Source organism: Anser brachyrhynchus (assembly GCF_964034855.1).
Source record: "Anser brachyrhynchus genome assembly, chromosome: 3".
In the NCBI taxonomy this organism is placed as follows: domain Eukaryota; kingdom Metazoa; phylum Chordata; class Aves; order Anseriformes; family Anatidae; genus Anser; species Anser brachyrhynchus.
The window spans coordinates 126,097,241-126,120,711 of NC_137696.1; the positions used below are offsets into that span (position 1 = coordinate 126,097,241).

General features: G+C 68.6%; 1 protein-coding gene across 14 annotated transcripts in view; it reads left to right on the plus strand.

Moving 5' to 3' along the window:
• The window catches only part of DNMT3A (DNA methyltransferase 3 alpha), a 46,673-nt gene that overhangs the window by 15,533 nt on the left and 7,669 nt on the right, over positions 1-23,471 (plus strand). For 4 of the 14 annotated variants that reach the window (XM_080584194.1, XM_080584197.1, XM_080584198.1 and 1 more), the window contains 3 exons: positions 11,746-12,085; positions 16,634-16,680; positions 17,257-17,403. In XM_080584194.1, coding sequence (XP_080440320.1) covers positions 11,746-12,085; positions 16,634-16,680; positions 17,257-17,403 — 534 coding nt within the window. Of the gene's footprint in view, positions 1-398; positions 1,351-3,584; positions 3,722-11,745; positions 12,086-16,633; positions 16,681-17,256; positions 17,404-21,342; positions 23,226-23,471 lie in introns of those variants that run through there. The other 10 variants (XM_080584196.1, XM_080584186.1, XM_080584189.1 and 7 more) reach the window with 5 other exon arrangements.

Here is a 23,471-nt window from a genome sequence, read left to right on the forward strand (position 1 = left end):
AGAGCCCCGCGGTGCCGGCTCCTGCGGCGAGGCCAGGCCGTGACCGGAGGAGCTGGACCCGGGTGGAGAGGAGCCAGCGTGCGGTGTGGGGCGCCGGGAGCGGGGGTTAGCCCCTGGGGGCCGGCCGAGGGGGGCCGGCCGAGGGGCCCCGGCCCCGGGCTCACGCTGGGCAGGCGCTTTGCAGAAGGGTGCTGAGCACCCCCACGGCTGGTGCACCGCTTCGGGACGCAGCAAATATGGGGCCTGGTGGGGGTCCAGGCACCGAGGGCTTGTGCTCCTGCCTTGCTTATCCCAGTGTGTCGGCGGGGCAGGGAGCTCTGCCCCGGCTCCCCAGCCCGGACGGGACTGGGGGGGACGTGGGGCGCAGAGCCGGGAACCCGGCGGAGGCTGTCCGGGGAGGGGGCGGGAAGCCCTTCCTGCAGCTGTAACCGGACCTTTTGTTTTTCCAGGTGTTCGGAGGTATTTTTCCCGAGGGGTGACGTTGTCAGCCAGGTGAGCAGGGCCCGGGGCAGGGAGGCTCTGCCCCAGCACGCTGCTCCCAGCGGGACCATGCGGGCGGCCCCCGCCTGGCTGGGGACCCTGCGGGGACCCAGCTGGGGCCCCTGTGACGCCCTGCGGGGACAAGAAGCACGGCGTATCGGTGTCGGCTCCAGCCGGCAGGCCGTGCCGTGCCATCCCCTGCTGTGCCGTGCTGTTCTGAGCTGTGCCGTGCCGTACTGTGGGGAGCGAAGCCACCTTGAGCTGTGCCGTGCCGTGCCGTGCCGAGCGGTGCCATGCTGTGGACCTGAGACCGGTGCCCCAGGGGGGCTCTGCAGCAGGACACCCCCAGACAGTGTCTCCATGGTCGGCGCTGCGGACAGCAGCGACTCCCAGGTGGTGCTCAGCCGGCCGGGGGAGCGGGCAGGAGCCGTCCCAGTGTGTGCCCAGCACCATCCTGGCTGCGGTGCGTGGGGGTGGCAGAGCAACGCCGTCTCCTGTCCCCCTGCAGGGACAGGTCCCCGGCACAGCCCCGGCACAGCCCGTGTGCCCCGGCAGCGGCGGGGCCGCCCCGCTCCCGGCAGAGCAGCGTCCTTGGCGGGGGCCCAGCGGCTGTGCGGAGGGGAGGGGAGCGCGGAGAAAGGCAGCGCTTGTTCCCAGGGCCGGCCGGCGTGGAGGAAGCGGGTGGGTGGGAAGGAAGGCAGTGCCGGCCAGGCCAGGCCTTCCTCGGGGGACGGGGACGGGCGCCGGGGTGGATCCCGACCCCTTCCCCTGCGCCTCCCCGGCACGGCAGCAGCGATGCTTGAGCGGCAGCACCAGGACGTGCCGGCGGCGCGGGGGGCCTGGAGAGCCACAGGGTCCGTCCTGACCCAGGTAGGGCTGCAGGAGCGGTGCCGGCGCCGAGGCTGGCCCCGTGGCACAGCCCCCCTTGCAGGCACGGAGCAACGCTGCCATGCCACAGCGTGCTGGCTGTGTGCCGGCCTTGCTGCCTCTCCCACCCCCTGCACCCCGCCGCGGGACCCCGCACCCTCGCCAGCGCCTGGCTCGGCTTCGCACGCGCTGGGGCAGGAGGAGGGGACGTCAGGTCCTGCGGGGAGGGCACAGCCCTGACGCTCAGCCCTGGCCGTGCGGTCACGTCCCGGGAGGCCGTCGTGCAAGGGAGGCCATGATGAAAGGGAGGCCAGCATGCAAGGGAGGCCGTCGTGCAAGGAAGGCCGTCGTGCAGGGGGACATGGTGCCTGTCCCGCCCTGGGCTAAGCCCCCAGCACCCCCCGGTGACACGGCGGGGCCCTCCTGCCCGCCCAGCCTTCCTGGCATTGTCCGCCAGCCCCGCGCGGCCCGCGGAGCCCCTGCCCGTGGCGGGTGCCGTGCTGGCGGGGGCCGGGGGCGGCGGGCGTGCGGTGACGCCAGCTTCCTGCGGCGGAGGCGGGCAGGGGGCGGCCGTGCCCGCGGGAAGGGCTGCGGGAAGGGCCGCAGCATGGCCGGGAAGGGGCTGCAAGGGAGGAGCTGGAGCAGGGCCAGGGCTCCGGCGCGGCGCTGGAGACGCACGGAGCGGAGCGGCCGTGGCTGCGTGGGGAGGGGGCGGGCGGCCAGATCCCGTCCGGGGCGCAGCGGGGCCGTGCCGAGCCCCCCGCGGCCCTGCCTCCCGCCAGCCCGTGCCGCCGCCTAATCCAAACCACATTGGTCGGCGCTTCCCGTTTCCTCCCCGGGAAGCGCACGCAGCCCCTTGCATTGTTTTCGGCACGGCAGCCAGGATGCGGCCCCGAGCGGGAGGCGAGAGCGGGGCTGGGGGCACGCACAGTGGCGGGGACAGGGGGCTGCGGACCCCAGGGGAGGGCAGCAGCCGCCACGGCCGTGCAGGGGGACGGCAGCGTGCAGGGAACAGCGGGCAGCAGCTGCCTTAGTGCCCACCACAGGGCCTGCTGCAGGGACGTGGGCCCTCAGCTCGTTCCCGTGCCTCCCCTGCTCGTCCCTCTGCCTTCAACCCTTTACAGCGGGCACAGGAACGCAATGCAGCTCCCAAACCCTGCTTTGATTCGCCCCTGAACCCCGCTCCGTCCCCCTTCTGAGCCCTCTCTGCCCCCCAGCAGCTCTGATCCCCCGGCCTCTCCGAGCCGTGGTGGTTCAGGCGCTGGCGGTGCGAGGGTGGCAGGGGGACGCAGGGGGGAGCGTGAGCGTGCGCCGCACAATCACTTCCAGACCCTGCGCGAGGCTCATGTGCAGGCACCGACCCCTTGCGGCTCCCCCTGCTCCCCGGCGTCTCTCTGTGGACGCGGCCGCATCCAGCCCACGGAGCCGCCCGGGGCACGGCACCGTGCTGCTGGCACACCTTGGTGTCTCCGCAACCCTGTCACTGCAGTCCTGCGGGTTCCAGGGAGCCTGCGCGGTGGCCGCGTGCTGGGCTCGGCGAGGTTTGTCCTTCAGCCTCGTCCTGCTGCGCGCGCCCTTGCTCTTGTCCGGGCTCTCCTGCGGCACAGCGCAGCGAGCCACCTCCGCCCTGCCGGTGGCACGGGCTTTCTGCTGGGCCTGGCCACGGCCACCCTGGGGACCGGGCTGTGCCGGGGCCGGTGGACGTCTGGCACAGGGAGAGGCTGCCTGGCATCCCCAGGACTGGCAGTGGTGGCTCGCGTGTCCCTGGTGCACGGGCACGCGGTGTCCTCGTGCCCCAGCACAGGCGATGCCGTTGCTCCGGGGGTTGCCGCGTCCCTGGGAGCGGTGGGAGTGGGACCAGCCTGGCTCCAGCTCCCCCCCCCGCCACCGGCACTGCAGCGGGGGCCGTGCAGCACAAACCCTGCACGGCGTGGAGGCCCTGGGGAGCGCTGCCCTGCATCCCCGAGCCCATTGCTGCTATGGCTGGCGCTGCGAGACCCCGCCAGGGTCCCCCCGGCACCCTGCGGCTGCCCCCCCGCCGCCTCTCCAGCCCCGTTCCTCCCCCTGCGGGTTGCCGCGGGCTCGTCCCCTCCTTCCCGGCTCTGCTGGCAGGCTGTGCGCAGCTGCCTCCCCGCCTGCCCCGTCCTTCCCCGCCGCCCTCTCCGGCCGCGCTGCCTGCGCCGGGGCTGGGGCCGGCCGCGAGCGGGTGAGCGAGCGGAGGAAGTGACTGCGGCAGCGGGGCCGGCGGCCGGGCGAGCAGGAAGCGCCCGCCGTGGGGACGCCGCAGCGAGGAGCGCGGCGAGGAGGCGCCTGCGCGCGGGCGGCCGGACGGGGGTCTGGGGTCTGCGCGGCCCTCGGCAGGGGATGCACGATGGTAAGCGGCATGCGGACCCCCTCACCCACCCCCCCGGCAGGCCTGGGGAGGGGGCTCCTGCGCCCTGGGGGTGGCTGGGCCGCGGAGCTGCGCTGCGGGCGAGCGGGTGGCAGCAGCAGTGCAAATGTGGGGTGCGTGGGAGAGCAAAGGCCCCTCCGTCACCTGCCGGCCCCCTCGTGCCCCCCAGGCCTGGGCTCCCACCCCACACCTCGTCCGAGGTGCCCCCCCCGGGGGCAGGGGAAGGGCGCGCAGCGCAGCCCGGGCACCCTGCTCACGCCAAGCCTGGCTGGCAGCTCGGCATTTGCTTCCTCGCCGCCTGGCTCCTCGCCACCGAACGGTGCATCCTGGGACCTGTAGTTCGCTGGGGGGCAGGGGGAGGACGGTGCCTGCCGCCAGCTCCCCGCTGCGCCACCCGGGCCCCGGAGCACGCTGCCCCCCGGCACCGCAGGGACCCCGAGGTGGGCGCTGGCAGCGGCGCAGGGAAGGTGCCGGCTCCCCGCCCGGCCCCCCAGCACTTCCTGGCGTCGCTGCCACAGAACCGGGGGGCTCTGCCCCGGTAGGGCAGGCCCAGCTGGGCCATGAGCAGGCCTGGGGCCTCCTGCTCCGTCCCAGGGCTGTAGCAAAACCGCTGCGGCTCCAGGCCTCCTGCAGAGCTGGCGCTGCGGTGAGGGAGGCGAGCGCAGGGCTCGGGGTGCACAGGCTCACGGAGGCGAGCGTGGAGCACAGGAAACAGCCGGGCGCCACCGCCTTGGCTCGGGGAGGCAGCGGCAGCACCCGCGGGTGTCAGCCCTCGGGGAGTTCGCCTGCCCATGTCCCAGGGCTGGCAGAGCCGGGGTGACACCGGGGTTTGTACCGCCGGCAGCGCACGGGGCCGCGGGGAGGCCGGTGACGGTGCGAGGCCCCTCGCGAGGGCCCAGCTGTCGCTTGTGCCGGCCCCGCCGCTCAGGGTCGGGTCCCACGCTGGCACAGAGCGAGGCTGCGCCCACGGGACAGGGCTGAGCCCATGCCCGGCCGCACGGTGAGCCGGGGGGGGCTGAGCCCACCGCTCCGCAGCCGAGCCGCGCACCCGGCTGGATGTCGCCGTGACGCAGCAGCACTTTCACTCTCCTTTGCCACGGAAACCGCCGAGCCGGGCTGGGTCCTTTCACTCTGACTCTGCTCCCACTGCCTCTGTCCACACGCCCTCGCCGCTGCGGCCGCTTCGCCCCCGGACCCTCAGGGACCAGCAAAGCCGCCTCTGACCCCGCGGCCTCGCTTGCCGCTTGCACGCGCGTCCTGGCCGGCTTCGGCCCCGCCGTCTCCTGTGCTCGCGCCGCTGCCGTCTCCGTCTGTCGCACGGGCTCACGCGCAAGAGCAGCGTCCCGGCAAGTGCCGGCACAGACAGTCCTCCCCCGAGTCTCACACCCACGCGCGCACGCCGGTCTGTCGCTGCACGCGTGAGCCGGGACCGGCTGCACACTTCCTGCGGCCGCCGGCACCGCCTGCCACACGCGCGCACCAGTCAGTCTGTCAGTCTGTCAGTGGCACTGTCAGTCTGACACACCAGCGCGTCGCAGGCTCCGGCTGTGCCTGTCACTCTTTCCCGCTCACACACACGCCCTGTGGGCCATGTCCCCGTGTCACATGTGCACACGCGTGTGCACACAGGGTTGTCGCAGGGCCTGGCCCTGCCTGTCACACGTGCACACTCAAAAACGTGGCGCGATCCCTGCCCATGGAGTGCACACGCACACGTGGCGCGTTCTCCGCCCCTGCCTGTGGGGCACGTACATGTATGAACACCCACACGCACACGTCACGGGTGGTTTCAGGCTCATGCACACACACGCAGTTGTCACACACCCCGTCTCTTCCTGTCACATGCGCACACGCACACCACAGTGCCCGGCTCCGCCTGTCATGCGCGCGCGCACGCACGCACACTTGTGTCGTGGGCCCTGGTTCCACGTGTCCCTTGCACAAGCACGTGCACGTAGCGCTGTCCCCAGCCCCGCTGTGACAGGGTGGGCAGGAGGGAGGTGGCTGGTGCTGGCCTCGTGCCGAGGCCTTGCACCAGCCTTGGTCCTTGGGGACCGGGACAGCCGGGTGCCATCCCAGTGTGTCCTGGTCCCTGGGGTGTCACGGTCGTGTATCTGCATCCTGAGGGCGCCGTGACAGCGTCCCCTGACCCTGAAGATGTTATAGCCATGTGTCCTGGTGCTCGCGGTGCCGTGGCAGCATGTCCTGGGCCTGAGGGTGCCAGGCAATGTGACCTGCCCCTGAGGCAGTCACAGCCGCACGGCCTGTCCCAGGGGTGGCATGGCAGTCTGCCTGTCGTGGTCCTGAGGGTACTGCGGCAGCACGTCTTGGTCCTGAGGGTGTTGTGGTGTGTGCAGGTCCTGAGGGTGTTAGGGCATCGTGTCCTCTTGCAGAGGGTGTCATGGCAGTGTGTGGTATGGCGGTGTGTCCTGGACCTGGCAGTGCCGTGACCATGGATCCTGGGCCTAGCGGTGTCATGTCCACGTGGCCAGGTCCTGAGAATTCCCTGGCGTCGTGTCCTCATCCTCAGGGTGCCAGGGAAGCATGTCCTGGTCCCGGGGGTGTCATGGCAGCGTGTCCTCATACGGACGGTTTGGTGGCATTACGTCCCGGGCCTCAGGGTGTCTTGGCTTTCTGTTGTGGCCCCAAGGGCCTCAGGGCTGTGTGACCTGGTCCTGGGGATGCTGTGGCAGTTTGTCCTTGTCACAAGGGTCACACTGCTCTGTGACCTGTCCACCTGGTGTCGTGCCTGTGTGTCTGCGTCCCGAGGGAGCCGTAGCGTTATGTCCGGTGTCTGAGGGAGCCATGGCCTCGTGCCCTGAGCCTGAGGGTAACACGGCACCACGTCTTGGTCCTGATGGTGCCAGGACCTTGTGTTCTGGTCCTGAAAGCGCCACAGCAACGTGCACTGGTCCTGACCTTCTCCTGTCAGTGTGTCCTGCTCCTGGGGTGTCCTGCTCCTGAGGGTGTCTTGGCCAATTGTCCTCATCCTGAGGGTGGCACCGTGTCCTCGTCCTGAAGGCGTCGTCCCAGTGTGTCCTGGTCATGCCCATGTGTCCTGGTCCTGAGGCATCCTGGCAGTCAGTCCTGGTCCTGAGGGCGCTGGGTCCAAGCACTGTGGTCCTGAGGCTGTTATGTTGTTGTGCCTGGCCCTGGAGGTGTTGTGGAGCACATCCTGGTCCCGCAGTTGTCACTGCGATGTGGCTTCCATCCCCGTGATTCGTGGCAGTGTGTCCTGGCCTCATGATGCCACTGCAGTGTCCTAGTTCTGAGAGTGTCATCATGGTCATGTCCTCGTCCTGAGGGTCCCTGGGAGCATGTTCTGGTCCTGAGGGTGCCATGGATGCGTTTGCTGGTCCTGAAGATGCCATGGCTGTGTGTCCCTGTCCTGCAAGGGTCATGGCTGCGTGTCATACTCCCACGGGTGTCACATCCACGTGTCCTTCTCCTGAGTGTATCGTGACAGTGTGTCCTGGTCCTGAGCGTGTTAAGGTGCTGTGTCCTGCTTCTGAGGGTGCCACAGCTATCTGTCCTGGCCCTGAGGGTGTCGTGTCCCTGTGTCACAGTCCTGCAGGTGTCAGTGTCCGGGTCCTGAGGTGGCCATGGCTGTGTGTCCTGGTCCTGAGGGTGCCTGGGCAGTGTATCCTGGCCCTGACAGTGTTGCAGACTTTTCTCCTGGTCACGGCCATCTGTCCAGGTCCTGAGGGTCACACTAAAGTGTGTCCTTGTCCTGATTGCGCCATGACATTGTGTCCTTGTCCATGGGGTGGTTACGGCAGTGTGCCCAGGTCTTGATGGTGTCACATCGGTGTGTCCTCTTCCTGAGAGGCATCATATCCAGGTCTTCATAGTGTCAGATGCTTTCACCTTTGTCCTAACAGTTTCCTGGCATTCTGTCCCAGCCCTGAGGGTGCCGTGGCCACGTCTCCTGGTCCTGATGGTGTCATGGCAGCGTGTCATCGTCCTCATGATGACACGTCTTTGTTTTCTGGTCCTGAAGTTGGCATAGCCTTGAGTCCATGTCCTGAGGTTCCTGTGGCAGTGGGCCCTGGTCCTCAGGGTGTCATGGCAGTGTATTAAGGTCCCCATCCTGTCACATCCTTTTCTGTTTGTGCTGACGGTGTGTCCTGGTCCTGATGGTGCCACGACAACGTGTCCTCCTCCTGGAGGTGTCTTTGCAGTGTATCCTGCTGCTGAGGGTGCCACGTCCTTTTGTCTTGGTCCTGAGGGTATCGTGGCACCATACCCTGGTCCTGAGGGTGCCATGGTGTTGGGGCTAATGCCTGCAGGCAGCTCAGCACCATGTAGCCACTCGCTCACCTTACCACCACCACCAGTGGAAAGCAAAAGTAAAAGCAAGAAATCCTGTGAGTCAAGTAGAAATTGTTTAGTAAACGAAGAAGTGGAAGAGAGAAAGAAAACCAAAGTAGGCGTGCAAAGGCTCTCGCTCAGCACCTCCTGCAGATGCCCAACCAGTTCCTGGGCACGAGGATGGCTAACTCCTACAGCCCGCTCTCCCTTCGCATGGCTGCGCACACCGCTGTGTCTCCAGGTCTCCGGTTAGTTGGGGTCATCTGCCTGGTGGTGCCCCCCCGAGCTGCTGTGTGAGGAACAGGGATGGCCTCAGCGCTGTGTCGGTGCTGGTCAGCCCCGGCTAAAGTCCACGTGCTGCCAGCATCAGCGGGGGCACAGCTCTGAAATGCTGTACCTTGGGAGCTGCTGTGAAGAAAATTAACTCCATCCCAGCCAGAGACAGAGCACACAAACACGTTCCCAGGTCTTGAGGGCTCGCTGCAGCACGTCCCCATCTGGCACGTGCCACGCGGCCTGGTCCTGGTGGCTCTGTGGCAGCGTGTCCTGGCCCAGAGGCCGCCGTGGCCGTGTCCCCGCACCCTGGGGGCGTAACGGCCATATGTCCTCAGGTTGGCCTGGCTGCGGGTCCTGGTCCTGATGGCACCACAGCAGTGTCCCCTGCTCCTCACGGTGCCACCAAAGTGTATCCTGGTGCTGCACCCATCACGGCACGTGTGCTGACCCTGTCATTGCAAGGTGACATGCTACTGACGGTGCCATGGCTGTGTGTCCTGCTCCTCTCGGTGTCATGGCAGTGAGTCCTGGTTCTGGGGGCGCCATGGTGGTGTGCCTTTCTCCTCAGGGTGACATGGCCACGTGTCATTGCCCTGAGGTTGTCATGATATCGTGTCCTTATCCTGATGGTTCCACGGCACTGTGTTGTCCTGGGGTGCCATGGCAGCGTGTACATCTCCTGAGGGTGCCATGGCAGCGTGTCCTGATCTGTCACGGTGCTATGTCCTGTTCGTGAGGTTGTCATGTCATTGCGTTATGCTCCTGAGGTTGTCATGGCCTTTTATTCTGCTCCTGAGTGTATCATGGCAGTGTGTTGAGGGTGTGCTATCCGTGTCCCGGGGCTGATGGTTCCACAGCCATGCCTCCTGGTCTGGAGGGTGCCATTGCAGCGTGTCCTGGTCCTCACTGCGCCTCCTCCCTGTGTCTTGTCCTATGTCACGGCCATGTGTGCTGGTCCTGAGGGTGCCATGATGCCACGTCCTGCTGCTGCTGATGCCATGGCAGTTTATCCTTGTTCTGAATGTAGCGTGACGTTGTACGGTGCCCTGAGGCTGCCGTGGCTGTGTCCCAGTCCCGCGTGTGTCATGTTTGTGTGTCCTGGTTCTGGGGGTGTCACGTCTGTGTGTCCAGGTCCTGACAGTGCCGTGGCCGTGTGTCCTGCTCGCAAGGTTGTCACAGCAGTGTGCTGTGGTTCTGAGGGTGCCATGCATACCGTTGTCCTGAGGGCACGGCAGCGTGTCCTAGTCCTGCAGGTGTCATGGTGCTGTGCCATGGTCCTGAGAGTGCCACTGAGGCGTGTCCTGGCCCTGGGGGTGCCACCACCTTGTGTCCTGGTACTGAGCATGTCCTAGTGCTGAGAGTGCCATGGCACTGTGTGCTGGTCCTGAGGGTGTCACCGTGTTTTGGCAATGTCCCAGCGGTGCCACGGCAGCACGTCTGGGTCCTGACGGTGTCGTGGCATTGGGTTCTAGGCCTAAAAGTGCCGTGGCTGTGTGTCCTTGTCCCGGAGGTGTCACAGCACTTAGTCCTGGTCCTGAGTGTACTATGGCATTGTGTCGTGGTCCTGGGAGTGTCATGGTGTTGTGTCCTTGTGATGAGGGTGCTATGGACATGTGTCCCGATCCTCAGGGCGTCATGGCGTTTGGTCATGGTCCTGAGCGTGTCCTGGCACCTTGTCCTGGTCCTCGGTGTGTCACGGTGGTTTGTCCTGGTCCTGAGGGTGTCGTGGCAACATGACCTGGTCCTGAGGGTGTCAGGACAGCGTGTCCTGGTCCTGAAGGTGCATGGCTGCATGTCCTCATCCCGAGGGTGCTGTGGCCTTGTGTCCTGGTCCTGATGGAGCCACGGTACCATGACCTGGTGTGTCACGGACCTGGAGGTGCCAAGGCATTGTTTCCTTGTCCTCAGGGTGCAATGCTGTCCTGTCCTGGTCCCGATCGTGTCGTGGCCTGTGTCCTGATCCTGAGGTTGCCATGATGCTGTGTGTCCTGGTCCTGATAGTCCATGCCGTGTGTCCCGGTCCTGTGAGGCTGCCATGACAGGGCTCCCTTGTCCTGACAGTGCTACGGATCTGTGCTCTGGTCCTGAGGGTTCCGCAGCCGTGTGTCCTCATCCTGAGGGTGTCGTGGCCTTGTGTCCTGGGCCTAAGGTCTCTGTGGCAGTTTGTCCTAGCCCTGAGGGAGCCATGGCACTGTTTGCTGGTCCTGAGGGTGCCATGGCACTGTATCTTTGTCCTGAGGGTGTCGTGTCTGTGGGTCCAGGTGCTGTGGGTTCCGTAGAAGTTTTTCCTGATCCTAAGGATGTCATGGATATGTCTCCATGTCCTGAAGGTGTTGTGACAGCATGTCTGGGTCCTGAGGGAGCCAGAGCGCTGTGTTCTCCTTCTGAGGATGTCATGGTGCTGTGCCCTGGGCCTGAAGGTGCCAAGGCATTGCTTCCTGGTCCTGAGGGTGCAACGGCATCTTGTCCTGGTCCTTAGCATGCCATGTCTGTCCTGGTCCTTGTAGTTTCTCGTCCTTGTGTCTTGTCCTCAGGTTGCCATGTCAGTGTCTCCTGGTCCTAAGTGTGTCATGGCAGCATCTCCTGGTCCTAAGCTTTCCATGGCAGCATGTCCTGGTCCTGAGGGTGCCATGGGAGTTTGTTTGTGTCCTGAGGGTGTCGTGGCAGCATGTCCTGGTCCTGAGGGTGCCATGTCCCCGTGTCCTGGTCCTGACTGCGTCAAGGCCATGTGTCCTGCCTGGTCCTTGGGGTGTCACGGCAGAGTACCCAGGACCTCGTGGTGCCATATGCCTTTTTCTTGCTTGCGAGGGTTTCATGGCATTGTGTCCTGATCCTGAGAGTGCGATGGTAATGTATCTTCGTCCTGATGGCTGTGTGGCAGCATGTCCTGGTCCTGAGGGTGTCATGTCCATGTGTCCTGGTCCTTAGGGTGTCGTGTCCACATATCCTGGTCCTGAGGGTTCACTGCTTTATGTACTGGCCTTCACAGAGTCTAGTCTGTGTGTAGTGGTCCCGGAGTGGTCCACAGCAGCGTGTCCATGGCAGTGTGTCCTGAGGGTGCCGTGGCTGCACGCCCTGATCATCCAGCTGGCTGTGGCAGCGTCTCCTGCTCCTGCGGTGCTGTTTTAGCTGCGTCCCGTTCCTGGGGTGTGCCGTCAGTCCCTGCAGCCTCACGTGCCCGATTTGCAGGAGCTGGAACTTGGTCTTCTCATCACAAGTGGCCATCTGGCCCCAGATCTCCAGGATCATGGGCCGCACTCCCACGAGCACCCTACATGCCGTGCTGCCTGTATAGAGGGAGAGGATTCGGGGGACAGGGACCAATGGGGCCAGCAGCCCCGAGAGGGTGCCATGGATGGGTGGCCCAGCGGTCGCGTCCCCGCGCCCATCACAGATCCTGTCCCTCTCCTTCTTGGCAGGTGGAAAGCAGTGACACCCCCAAAGACATCGCGGCCGTCCCCAAGTGCCCCCCGCCCTGCCCGGAGGCCAGCCCCGCCGAGCCGCTGCCCAACGGGGACCTGGAGGCGGACGGAGCCCAGTGGAAGGGCGCCGAAGAGGGCGGCACGAGCCCCAAGGGCGGGCGCCCCGAGGAGGACGAGACGGAGAGCCTGCCGGACGGCGAGACGGGCCGGGCGCTGGAGAACGGCCGCTGCACCCCCAAGGAGGGCCTGGACGCCCCGGCCGATGAGGGTGAGCTGGCCCCTTCCGACCCCCAGAAGAAACGCGGGAGGAGGAAACTCCTGGAGGCCGCAGAGAAAAGTAAGACCTGAGCGTTCAGGGCCGGCCGCGGCGGGGTGCGGGCGCACGGGGTCCCGCTGTGCCCACGGGGACCCCCAGCCCCTGCCCGGCATGTCGTCCTGGGGGAAGCGGGCAGCGGCCGCCCCTGGCTGGGCTGCACTGCTGCAGGAGGAGGAGAAGGAGGAGGAGGAAGAGAAAGAGGAGGAGGAAGACAAGGAGAGGGGGGAGGAGGAGGGGGAGGAAGAGAAGGAGGAGGAGGAGAGGGAGGAGAAAGAAGAGGAGGAAGAGGAAGGATGAAAAGGAGGAGGAGGAGAAGAGGAGGAAGGGGAGGAGGAAGAAAACGAGGAAGAGGAGGAACAGGAAGAGGAGGAGGAGGAAGAGGAGGAGGAGGGGGAGGAGGAGGAGGAAAACAAGGAGGAAGAGGAAGAGTAGGAGGAGAAAGGAGGAGGAGGAAGAGGGTGACGAAGAGGAAGAGGAGGAGGAAGATGGAAGGGGGGGAAGGAGGACGAGCAAGAGGAAGAGGAGGAGGGAGGGAGGAGGAGGAGGAAGACAAGGAGGAGGAAGAGGTAGAGGAGAAGGAGGAGGAGAAGGAAGGGAGGAAGGAGGAGAAGGAGAAGAAGGAGGTCGAGGAGGAGGAAGAAGGGCTCCGTGCCATGTGGGAGTTGGGGTGGGGGGCTGCTGATCAGACCAGGGGCTGCCTTCCCTCCTCCTCCCCTCCGTGAGCAGGGTGGGCAGGGTAGGAGCGGTGTCCTCGTGCGGGTGCCCCGCGGTGCCGCTGTGCCCCAGCCTGCATGCGAGTGTGCCACATCTGCCGGTGCTTGTGCAGCTTTGCATGGCAGCCCCGCATGTGCCACGGCGGTGTGTGTGCATGGCGCGGTGAGGGGCCGCGCCGCCCCTGCCCCTTCACCCTTGTCCCCTCCTGGCCGTGCCCGGCAGGGGCAGGGCGCTCGGCTGGACGCATGCAGCTGGTGCCGGCCCCAGTGCCGGAGCTGCTCTGGGTTTTGCAGTGCACAAGGGGCAGGGGAACAGCCGCGGGCATCGGCATATGCTGGGTGCCAGCTGGCTGGGCGGCAGGGAGGGCTCCGGGGATCCTGGTGGGCACCACGCCAGCGGTGTGCCCTTGGGCAGAGAGGGCTGGCGGTGTCCTGGCTGCGCTGGGACAGCCAGGGGGGGATCCTGCCCCTCTGCTGGGCGCTGGGGAGTCCTGGGGAGTCCTGGGGAGTCCTGGGGAGTCCTGGCCCCCCAGCACCGAGAGAGCTGGGCCCAGCGGGGAGAGCCCAGGCCGGGGCCCCCAGGGTGCTGCCGGGCCCGGAGCCCCCGTGCTGTGAGGAGAGGCTGCGAGAGCTGGGGCTGCTCGGCTTGGAGCAGAGGAGGCTCCGGGGGAGCTCCCCCATGGCCGTCAGGACCCGCAGGGAGGTGCGGAGAGGCCGGAGCCGGGCTCTGCTCGGCGGTGCCCAGGGCCGGGCCCAGAGGCCCCGGGCCCAGCCCGGAGCCCCGGCGGCTCCCCCTGCCCCTCAGGCAGCACCGCTGGGCCGGGCGGGTGCCGGAGCCCTGGCACAGGCTGCCCCGAGAGGGGCCGGGGGCTGCTCCTTGGAGAGCTCCCCGAGCCCGGGGCCGTGGGGCTGGGCACCCTGCTGGGGCAGGGGGGGACAGGGGCACCCAGGGGTGCCCCCAGCCTCAGGCTCTGCCGTGCCTGAGCACCGCCCTGCCCGCCGTGCCCACTGCCCGCCTTGTCCGGCCCCCGCACTGCTGTGCCGTGCCCGTGTGCTGCCCAGGCAGGATGCAGCGCCGCCGGCACGAGCTGGCACGCCGCCTGCGGGGCCCCGCGGGGACCGGCCTGCCCGGGGCTGCTCCGGTTCTGTCGCTGGCTCCCGGCCCCGGCAGCGCTGCTTCGCCCCAGGGAGGCTTCTCCCATCCGAGGCCGTGTCTGGTTACAGGAGGGAGCGGCACCGCTCGCCCCAGCAGGAGAGGTGTGCCCGGCCCCGTCCGTCCCACGCTGGAAGGACCTGGCCATGGGGGGGAGCGGTGGGACGGGACGCACCGGCCATGTCTTCGCCCCACAGCCGCTGTGCGGAGGGATAGGGTTGGGGTTGGGCTGGCAGCACAAGGGCCCAGAGCTGGTGGGTGGCCACACCGACACCGCGGGGTCCTGCAGAACTGGAACGGGGCCCGGGTGAGGGTGAGGGGCATCAGCCTCTGGCCGCCCGCAGCCCCTCGAGGCGGCTCGGCACAGGCGGTGACTGCTGGGCCAAGGGATGGAGGCAGGCGTGGCCGCGCCGGGGATGGAAATGAGCGGGGTGGGGGTGAGGATGAGCGCGGCAGGGCCGGGGAGGGAGGGAGCTGAGCGAGGCAGATGATGCTGCAGTCACGAGGCCCAGAGCAGCCATCTGAGGGAGAGCCGAAGCCAGGCTGCTGGCGGAGCAGTCAGAGGGAGACTCCTGGCGTGGGGATGGCCCCGTGCCGAGCCGCCTGGGGCCAGCACCCGCCTCGGCCAAAGCGGCAGCCCCAGCGTGGCACCCAGGCACGGCACGGGGACAGCCCGCGGTCCTGCCCTGCGCCACCGCCCGGGCTCCACGCCACCTGCAGGGCCTGCAGAACCCTCAGGGGACCCCCTGCACGTCCCGGGCTGAGCCGACGCTCCGGCCAGGCCTGCGGGGTGGTCGGGAGGTGTGGGAGCAACGGAGACCCCCCTGCACTGGGGTCGAGGGCCAGCCCGTGACTCACCCTCCGCGAGGAGCGGTGCGGTGCCAGCGGCAGCGGTCGGGTTTCATCTCCCAGCCAAGGGCTCATGTTCGGCACTTCTCCCTCTGCATTAAAGAGCCCTTTCATACCCGGCGTCATCTGCCCCTGGAGCTCTTGCACACTCTGCTCGTTCACCTCCTGGCCTTCCCAGCGAGCACCCAGAGACGCAGCGGCTGTGTTTCTGCCGGGCGGGCGCTTTCAGACCATCCATGGGGTCTTCGCTGAGCCCCCCAGAACCTGTCACTGCCCCCAGCTAAACGTGCCCGGTGCCAGGTCCAGCTCCTCCCTCAGGCTCGGGGCTCGGGCACCGATCCTGCCCGGAGCTGTCGGGTCTCCTCCGGGGCTGCCAGTGGCCAGGGAGCCCCCAGCAGCCGCGGGCTCTGCAGGTCTCACCTCGAGGCAGGTGCCCAGCACTTGTCTGCGCTGTGGCTAGCGGCTGCTTCACCACCTTGCAGCGACGCGCTCGGCTCCTGCCAAGTTCTCTTCTGCTTCTTGGTCCTTCAAACTCTGCTTGCTTGCCCCGTGCTCTCTGTGCCATCCCACCCCGGTCCCTCCCCAAGTCCCCTGGCAGGGGCAAGTTTCCTGATCTGGGCACCAGCTGCTGGCCAGGCCGGTCCTCACTGCGCCTTCCTGGGCGCAGCAGCACGGGTCCCACGTGCCCCGGTGTCCCCGTACTTGTTCCATCTCCAGCGTCGTCCCACATCATCCCCTCCGGGGCTTTTCTGCCCTGCGCCCGTGCTTGCTGTGCCCGCGTGCCGTGTCCCCCTGTGCAGGGGCTGGCCTGTGCAGAGGGTGCTGAGACCGCCCCCGTGCAGCCGGGCAGGGAGGCCGGGGGACACCCGTTCAGTCGGTCCCAGTGCCTGAGGCCTGACCCCTGCCTCGGTTTCCCCACCTGCAGCCCCCATTGCCTGCAGGCAGGACCGGGCGGACAAGTGACCCGGTCCCCCTGCACACGCACACGCTGCCACCCCTGGGGCGCAGCCAGGGAGCTCCTGTCCCCCACTGCCCCCGGCACCCAGCGCAGGGCTCAGCTGTGCTCCTGCTCCTGGCAGGGCCCGGCTGCCCCACGGATTTCGGGTTCCCAGCACCTCTGGGGCAGGGGAGGACGTGCCTTGGCAGAGCCGCCTGGCTCGCAGCCACCGCCGCCCCGGCATCCGCCTGCCTCTCCCAGCGTCCGGCGTGGGTGGGCGGCCGGAGGGGCTGCGTCCAGGGACCCGGAGGGACGCGGTGCCAGGGGCACCCCAGGGTGCACAGGGCGCCGCTGTGCCTGGCTGGTGTCACCACCCCGTGGAGGGGCCGGCGAGGGGGTGCCTGGACACAGGACGGGGGTCCCGTGGCGTGCCTGGCAGCTGGGGACAAGGCTTTGCGGTGCCGAGGACACAGCAGCTGCTGGCGTGGTGTGGGTGGGTGCCCCGGCATGCACACACTGGAGCCCTGCTCCCCCCCCTCCCCGCAGCCTCGTCACTCGGTGGCTTCGAGCGCACAAAGGTTTGCAGCCCCAGAAACGGTCGGGTTATTTTTAGCTGCTTTCCCGGCAGCGGCTTGCGAGTACCTGCAGCGCGCGAGATGGGCTGATAGCACAGGAAGCCGGCCGGGCCCCGCTTCCCCTGCCTGCCCCGGCGCTGCCCGCGGGTGCTGCCGCAGCCCCCGGGATGGGTGTGGGGAGGGGGCGTGGGAGCCCTGGGGCCGCTCGCTGCGATGGGGCCCCCGCCGCGGCCAGGGCTGCCCCCAGCCGGGGGTCCCAGCTGGGGCCCTTTCCCCCCCCGTGGGGCCTGCGTCCCTGCCCCGCGGCACCAAGCTGATCGCTGCTCTCTGTTCTGTGTGCAGGCAAGGAAGAGAAGGAGGAGAACAACTTCGACACCCTGAAAATGGAGGCAAGTATGGCCCGGGGCACCGAGACACCCGAAGGAGCCGCAGCCCGGCTGCAGCCCCTTGGCTGGATGGGGGCCCTGCACCCCGACCTCGCAGGGCACCGGATCACAGCTGCGCCTGGCTGGGGCCGAGCGGTGCTGAGCAGTATCCTGGGGCTCTGCCCCGCTGCGTCCCAGGGGGCTGCCCCCGGGCTGGGCCCTGAAACACCCCCGGGGACTGCGCCAGGGGCACCCATCGTGGTGCAAGGCACGGTGCCAGCACTGCTGCACCCACTGCTTGGTGCGGGCACGGGCCGGGGACGTGCATGTGCACGTGTGTGTGTGTGTGCGTGTGTGTGCGCGCGCGTGTGTGTGTGCACGTGTGTGTGTGTGTGTGTGTGCACGTACATACGTGTGCTTGTGCATGCACCCAGGCAGGGAGCACCAGCTGTGCCACCTCCCCATCCAGTTCTGGTGGGCGCAACGCGATGCCCCCCGCAGCCCCCGTAGTGCCCCCCGCAGCCCCCTGTGATGCCGCCCGCCCTGTCCCCGCAGAGCCGCAGCCTTCATCCTCCTCTCCCTCTCCCCGCTGTCTGACAGGGCTCCCGCGGGCGGCTGCGCGGCGGGCTGGGCTGGGAGTCGAGCCTGCGGCAGCGGCCCATGCAGCGGCACACCTTCCAGGCCGGGGACCCCTACTACATCAGCAAGAGGAAGCGGGACGAGTGGCTGGCCCGCTGGAAGAGGGAGGTAAGGAGACACCGCCGGGGCGACACCGGCACCGGTGCCGCGGCGTGGGAGTGGGCGCCGGGGGCTGTGCGGCAAGCCCTTCCCAGTTGCTCACTGGGAGCACTGGTGCGGTGCGGAGCCCCAGGCAGGCAGCTCGCTGCAGCCCTGGCGGTGCTGGCAAACGCCCCCAGGCGCCTGGCCTGGCGCGAGGGGCTCCCATGGGACCACCGCCCCCAGCAGGGCCCTGCGGACCGCGGTGGTCCCAGGGACGGGGCCCTGCATGCGCAGCCACCCGCGCCGGGTGCCCGCAGCGTGCAGAGCGGGGCCCTTCTCCTCCTCCTCCTCCTCCTCCTCCCCGCGGGGACCGACCTTTTCTCCCGGTTTCCAGGGGAACCAGCGAGAGCCGTGACGCAATTAAAATAATAAAAGCCGAGGGCGGCGCAGGGGGGCTGCGAGGGGGCTTCGCGGGAGCCCCTGGCTGCATGGGAGCGAGGCGCCTCGGTGCCACCCCGCTGCGGGGCTGCGGCCCTGGGGAGCGGGGACCCCGAGGTGCAGGACGAGGCGCTCCACACGCTGCGGGTCACGGCGCCGCGGCTTTTGGGGGACGTGGGCTGGATCTCGGGGGACAGGGGCATTGGATGCGGGAGACCCCAGCCCGGCCCCATGCCAGCCCTGGGGATGCTCTGCCCCGTGCTCAGGGCTGTGCGTGGGGCAGGGGGACTCCGTGACCCCCACAGCCCTTGGGTCCCCTGGTTCTTTGGGGTCCACAGCAAGGGCCCCTTGGGTGGGTGCAGCCGCCAGCCCCCACCGTGGCACTGGCCCCCGCCATGTCCCCGCCGCCCCCCTCTGCGCCGTCCCTCGCTGCCAGCAGGTCTCCCTGGCAACAGGTCCCCTCGGCCACCGCAGCACTATTCATAGCCCCGAGCACCGCGCGCCGTCCGGCAGGCACCGCGCTGGGGTGGCTGGCACAGCTGGGTCGTCCCCGTGGGGCACCGTGCACAGGGCATGGCCGGCAGGGCCACGGCGTCCCCATGGGGTGCAAGGTACAGCAGGTTTGTCCCCAAGGGGCATGGGATGTGGCTGGCACAGCCAGGACATCCCCACGGGGTCCAGGGCATAGTTGGCATGGCCATGAGATCCCCATGGGGTGCAGGACACAGGTGGTGTGGCCAGGGCATTGCCACGGGGTGCAAGGCAGGGTCACGGCGTCCCCATGGGGTGCACGGCACGGCTGGCACAGCCGCGATGTCCCCATGCGGCACAGGGCACAGCTGGCATAGCCAGGGCGTCCCCGCAAGCACAGCGAGGTCAGGGCACAGCTGAGGGCCCTGAGGGTGTCCGGGGGGGGTCCCGGCTGGGACGTGCCCCCCCTGCAGCACCGGCAAGGAGCGGGGATTTCCACCCAAATGCGTGGCCTGGTTCAGGGTCTGCTGCCCTGCTCTGGGGCAGGGGACGCAGGGGACGCAGGGGACGCGGGGACGCAGGGACGCAGGGACGCAGGGATGCAGGGATGCGGGCGGTTCCCGCAGCCGCAGGGCGGCGCGGCACAGCCCCGGTGCAGCCGCACGCTGGCCACGAGCAGCACTGCAGCCTGCGGCACCGCGGCCACGGCCGGGCCACGCACGCAGCCCCTCGCTGCTGCTTCGCTCTGCGCCAAACCTGGCTGAGGAGATGGGGCTGGGGACGTGGGGACGTGGGGACGCCGTGCAGGTGCTGGTGGCAGGGCCAGCCCCGCGCTCACTGCCCCTTCTCGTCCTGCACAGCCCAGCGCAGGGCTCGGCACAGGCCAGGGGACCGCAGCACACATTTTCCTCAGCGTGGTTCGCTCGCCAAAAAAATTGCAGATTCAGGTCAGCCAGAATCGTTCGTCGGCCAAAAATAATTGGGGGAAAAATGCTAAAAAAAAAAATCAAAATACTTCTTTTCAGTGATTCCTCACTCTCAAACAATGCTGAGTTTAGCCGCGTTTAATTCCTTTATTTTTCTAATAAGACGAAGTGTTTTCTTTTCATTACGGGGAGAAAGCCTGAAATGCGTTCAAGCTGGGTCCGCCCGTCCGCCCTTGGTCTCGCAGCTCGGCTGAGAAACCGCGCGCCACTCGCCTGCCCAGCGCCGATTGTCACCCGGTGCTGGTGGCAGCGGTGTGCTGCCAGGAGAGGGGGAGTGCCACCCACGGCACGTGTGGCCGCGGCAGAGGGGACAGCGTGCCCTCCCGGTGAGCTCCCCAGGCCAGCTGTGCCCCCGGCTGCACCCGAAGGGTTCGGCTCGTTCGGGAGGGCTGGGGACGGGGACGGTGGCACAGCGGTGGCAGCGGTGAGGGCGGCACGGCCGTGTGCCCGGGAACCTGCCCGGTGCCGGCGCCAGCGCTGCCTCCCCTCACCGCCTCAGAGCCCATGGCGCCGGCTGATTTCTGCCTGCGAGGGCCCAAACCCTGCAATCAAGTCCTCCCCGGGATATATTTTTAGCTGGCTGAGCAGGTTGGCGGCTTTCTGCCTCCCTGCGTGAGGGCACTGCTCCGGCCCTGGGGAGCTTTGGGGGTCTGTCCCCGTGGTGGGGCTGCCTCGTCCTGGAGGGTGGTCGCTGCCTCCCTGCACCCCCAGAGCAGCACCCAAGGCCCTCGCCCATCCACTGCAGGATGGGGACGGGATGGAGATGGGATGGAGATGGGATGGAGATGGGGATGGGATGGAGATGGGATGGAGATGGGGATGGTTTGGGGTTGGGATGGGGCGGGGACGGCTGTGGCCCGAGGGCAGGAGGAGGATGGATGTGCCCATCTCTGCTTATCTCCTCTTTAATTGCCAGTGGATGGGAGATTTCCTCCCCCAGCTCGGTGCTGGGCACAGCCTGCTCCTTCCCAAGGGCAGAGCCCCCGGCAGCAATCCGCAGCGTTACCCCCATCGGGAGGGGCCCGCGCCTGCACTGGCGCTGCTTTCCCCTGTGGCAGGCTGCCAAATCCCCCCCGCCTTGGCCACAGCTTCTCTCCAGTGCTCTTCGTGTCTGCCCTGTCCCTCTGGGTCACCCAGCCCCAGCGGGGCTCCCCACACTGTCCCTGCAGCCCCTCGCACCCCAGCTCTCCCTGCCCACAGCTCGCCCTGCTCCAAAATGCTCCGAGCACGCCCTGGCCCCTCTCAGCCCCGGCCGGGCAGGCGGAGGCGATCTTCTTGCTGTTTTCTGCAGTGCCCAGGGCACAGTGTGCCGCTCCTGCCCAAACCACTGGTGCCCAGCAGGCTGTGCCCCCCCCGGCTGCCCCCGGTCCCTGGGCACGTCATGGATGTGGCCCCAGCTGGGCCAGTCACCGGTCTGTCCCCCCCCGGTGCCGCAGCATCTGTGCGCTGTGGTTGCTCGAGTGCTGTTGGGGTTTCCTGGCTGTTGTACAGGACCCAAGCACTCGTTCCTGAGAGAGGGTCCCCGTGCCATAGGGTCCCTGTGCCATGGGGGTCCCTGTGCCATGGGGTCCCTGTGCCATGGGGGTCCCCGTGCCATGGGGGTCCCCGTGCCATGGGGTCCCCGTGCCATGGGGTCCCCGTGCCATGGGGTCCCTGTGCCATGGGGGTCCCTGTGCCATGGGGATCCCTGTGCCATGGGGGTCCCTGTGCCATGGGGATCCCTGTGCCATGGGGTCCCTGTGTCATGGGGATTCCTGTGCCATGGGGGTCCCTGTGCCATGGGGATCCCTGTGCCATGGGGGTCCCTGTGCCATGGGGTCCCTGTGCCATGGGGATCCCTGTGCCATGGGGTCCCTGTGCCATGGGGGTCCCTGTGCCATGGGGATCCCTGTGCCATGGGGGTCCCTGTGCCATGGGGATCCCTGTGCCATGGGGGTCCCTGTGCCATGGGGTCCCTGTGCCATGGGGATCCCTGTGCCATGGGGTCCCTGTGCCATGGGGTCCCTGTGCCATGGGGGTCCCTGTGCCATGGGGATCCCTGTGCCATGGGGTCCCTGTGCCATGGGGGTCCCTGTGCCATGGGGTCCCTGTGCCATGGGGATCCCTGTGCCATGGGGTCCCTGTGCCATTGGGGACCTCATGGTCTGTACATCCCAGCCCCTGCTGGCAGCAGGGACAAGGCCCACATCCCGGGGGGTCACGGCACTGCTGCCCCCCCTCCCTGCCCCCCCCTTCACTAGGCGCGTGCCCTTGGCCACGGCGCGTGGCGGCTCGCTGCTGAGCAGTGGCACCGGGCCGGTCTGTGTCTGAGGCTGGCGCCTGCCCTGCCGGGCGCGAGGATCTGTGCCGAGGCTGTCTCTGCTCGGGTTTGGGGAGCACTGGGGTGATTCTGCGGGGTGAACCCGAACCCAAGCAGCCCTGAGGGGACGGGGAGCCAGGCCCCTGCCACCCCGAACCTCTGTGGTGGCTCCGTGCAGGCTTTCCCTGGGCGCGTGGCACCTTGCGTGGGGCTGGGACGTGCGGCTGGGGGAAGCTGCGGTGCGGGCCGAGCAGGGGCCTGGTTCCAGGTCCCCAGGGCAGTGAGGTCCCCTGGTTCCTCCTGCACGGAGGGGACGGGGTGCCCTGGGCTGCTTGGCTGGTTTTGGGGTGCGGCTGTGTCGATGGTGTTCGAGGTGCTCTGCATGTCCCTACCCTGGGCAGGGGGCACTGCCCATGGGGGACCCTCACCCCCCGGTCCCCTGGGCGGGGTGGGGGTAGCAGGAGCCAGGCAGAGGGGATGGGGATGGGGACAAGGCATGGGGGCTCTGCTGCCATCCCCCACCCCATCCCCCCACATTGTGCCGTGCCCGGGGCCACGGCCATTCCCCCTTTGTCCCCTCCATCTGCAACACAAAGGGGCCCTGAGCACGGCCCTGGGCTGCAGCTGGGGGGCACAGCGGGGGGGCAGCGGGCTGGGTGCTGCCAGGGTCCCTCCTGGGGCACCCTGGGCAGGGGGGCGCGAGCAGGGCCCGGTGCCATCGCCATCTCTGCGCAGGTTCTTGCTCAGGGCCCGTTAAAAGCTCAGCCCCCGGGACACGGAGCGGTGCCGGGGCAGAGCCGGTGCCGAGCGGTGCCCGCAGCGCAGCCAGAGCCCCCCGGAGCACGCAGGGGCCACGCTGCCACCTCCCACCCCTGGCGTGGGTCCGTGGGTGCGTGGCGGTGGGGGCTCTGCACTGCGGTGCTGCGGGGGGGCCGGGCGCTGGCACGACCTCGGGGTGTCCTGGGCACGGTGCTGGGGCTGTGCCAGGGCTGGGGGCACCCGGGTAGGAGGATGGAGGCGAGAGCAGGGTGCGGAGCTGGGGGGCTGTGACCCCACGGGACAGCCGGGACCCCACGGGACAGACGGGGGGCTGTGACCCCATGGGACTGCCGGGGGGCTGTGACCCCACGGGACAGGTGGGGAGCTGTGACCCCAAGGGACACCCGGCTCCAGGGGGACGTGCTCTGGGGTGCCTGGAGCTGCTTTGGGGTTCAGCTCGAGGGGTCATGTTTGGGGACCCCCGGGCACCCTGGGGACACTCGGGGACACGTGCCGGGGCGGTGCAGCCCGGGCCAGGCCGGAGCTCCAGGAGCCGTGCCAGCGCACGGACCGGGCCAGGGGGTCCCCGAGAGGTCCCAGCCGTGGCGAGGGGGGCGCGAACCGGGCCGGGGGGTGCCGCCCCCGCCCCCCGCCGGATTCCTGCCGTGCCAGGCCGACCCCCCCGGGGCAGCCCATGCCCGGGGGCCAGGGCCATTCCCCCCTTTGTCCCGCCGCTCTGCAACACAAAGGGGCCGGGTGCGGGGCCGCGGCCGCCGGGACAAAAGGCAGCGCCGAGCGGCGCCGGGGCGGGGAGTCTGCCCCGGCCGCTGCCGAGCCGAGCCGAGCCGAGCCGAGCCGAGCCGGGACTGCCGCCGCGGGGCCGAGGGACGCTGCTGGTGAGTGGCCGCGGGGTCCCGCCGGGGGGCTGGCACGGCACGGCACGGCACGGCTCGGGTGGCCGGGGGCAGCCCCGAGCCTGGCTGGGGACCGGGGCCTGTGCAGAGCCTTTGATGGTGGTCGGCCCGGCTCGGCACAGCCCGGCCTGGCTCTGCACAGCCCGGCACGGCTCGGCACGGCTCGGCACAGCTCGGCACGGCTCGGTACAGCCCGCTGTTTCCCCGCGGCCGCCCGCTCCGTACCGG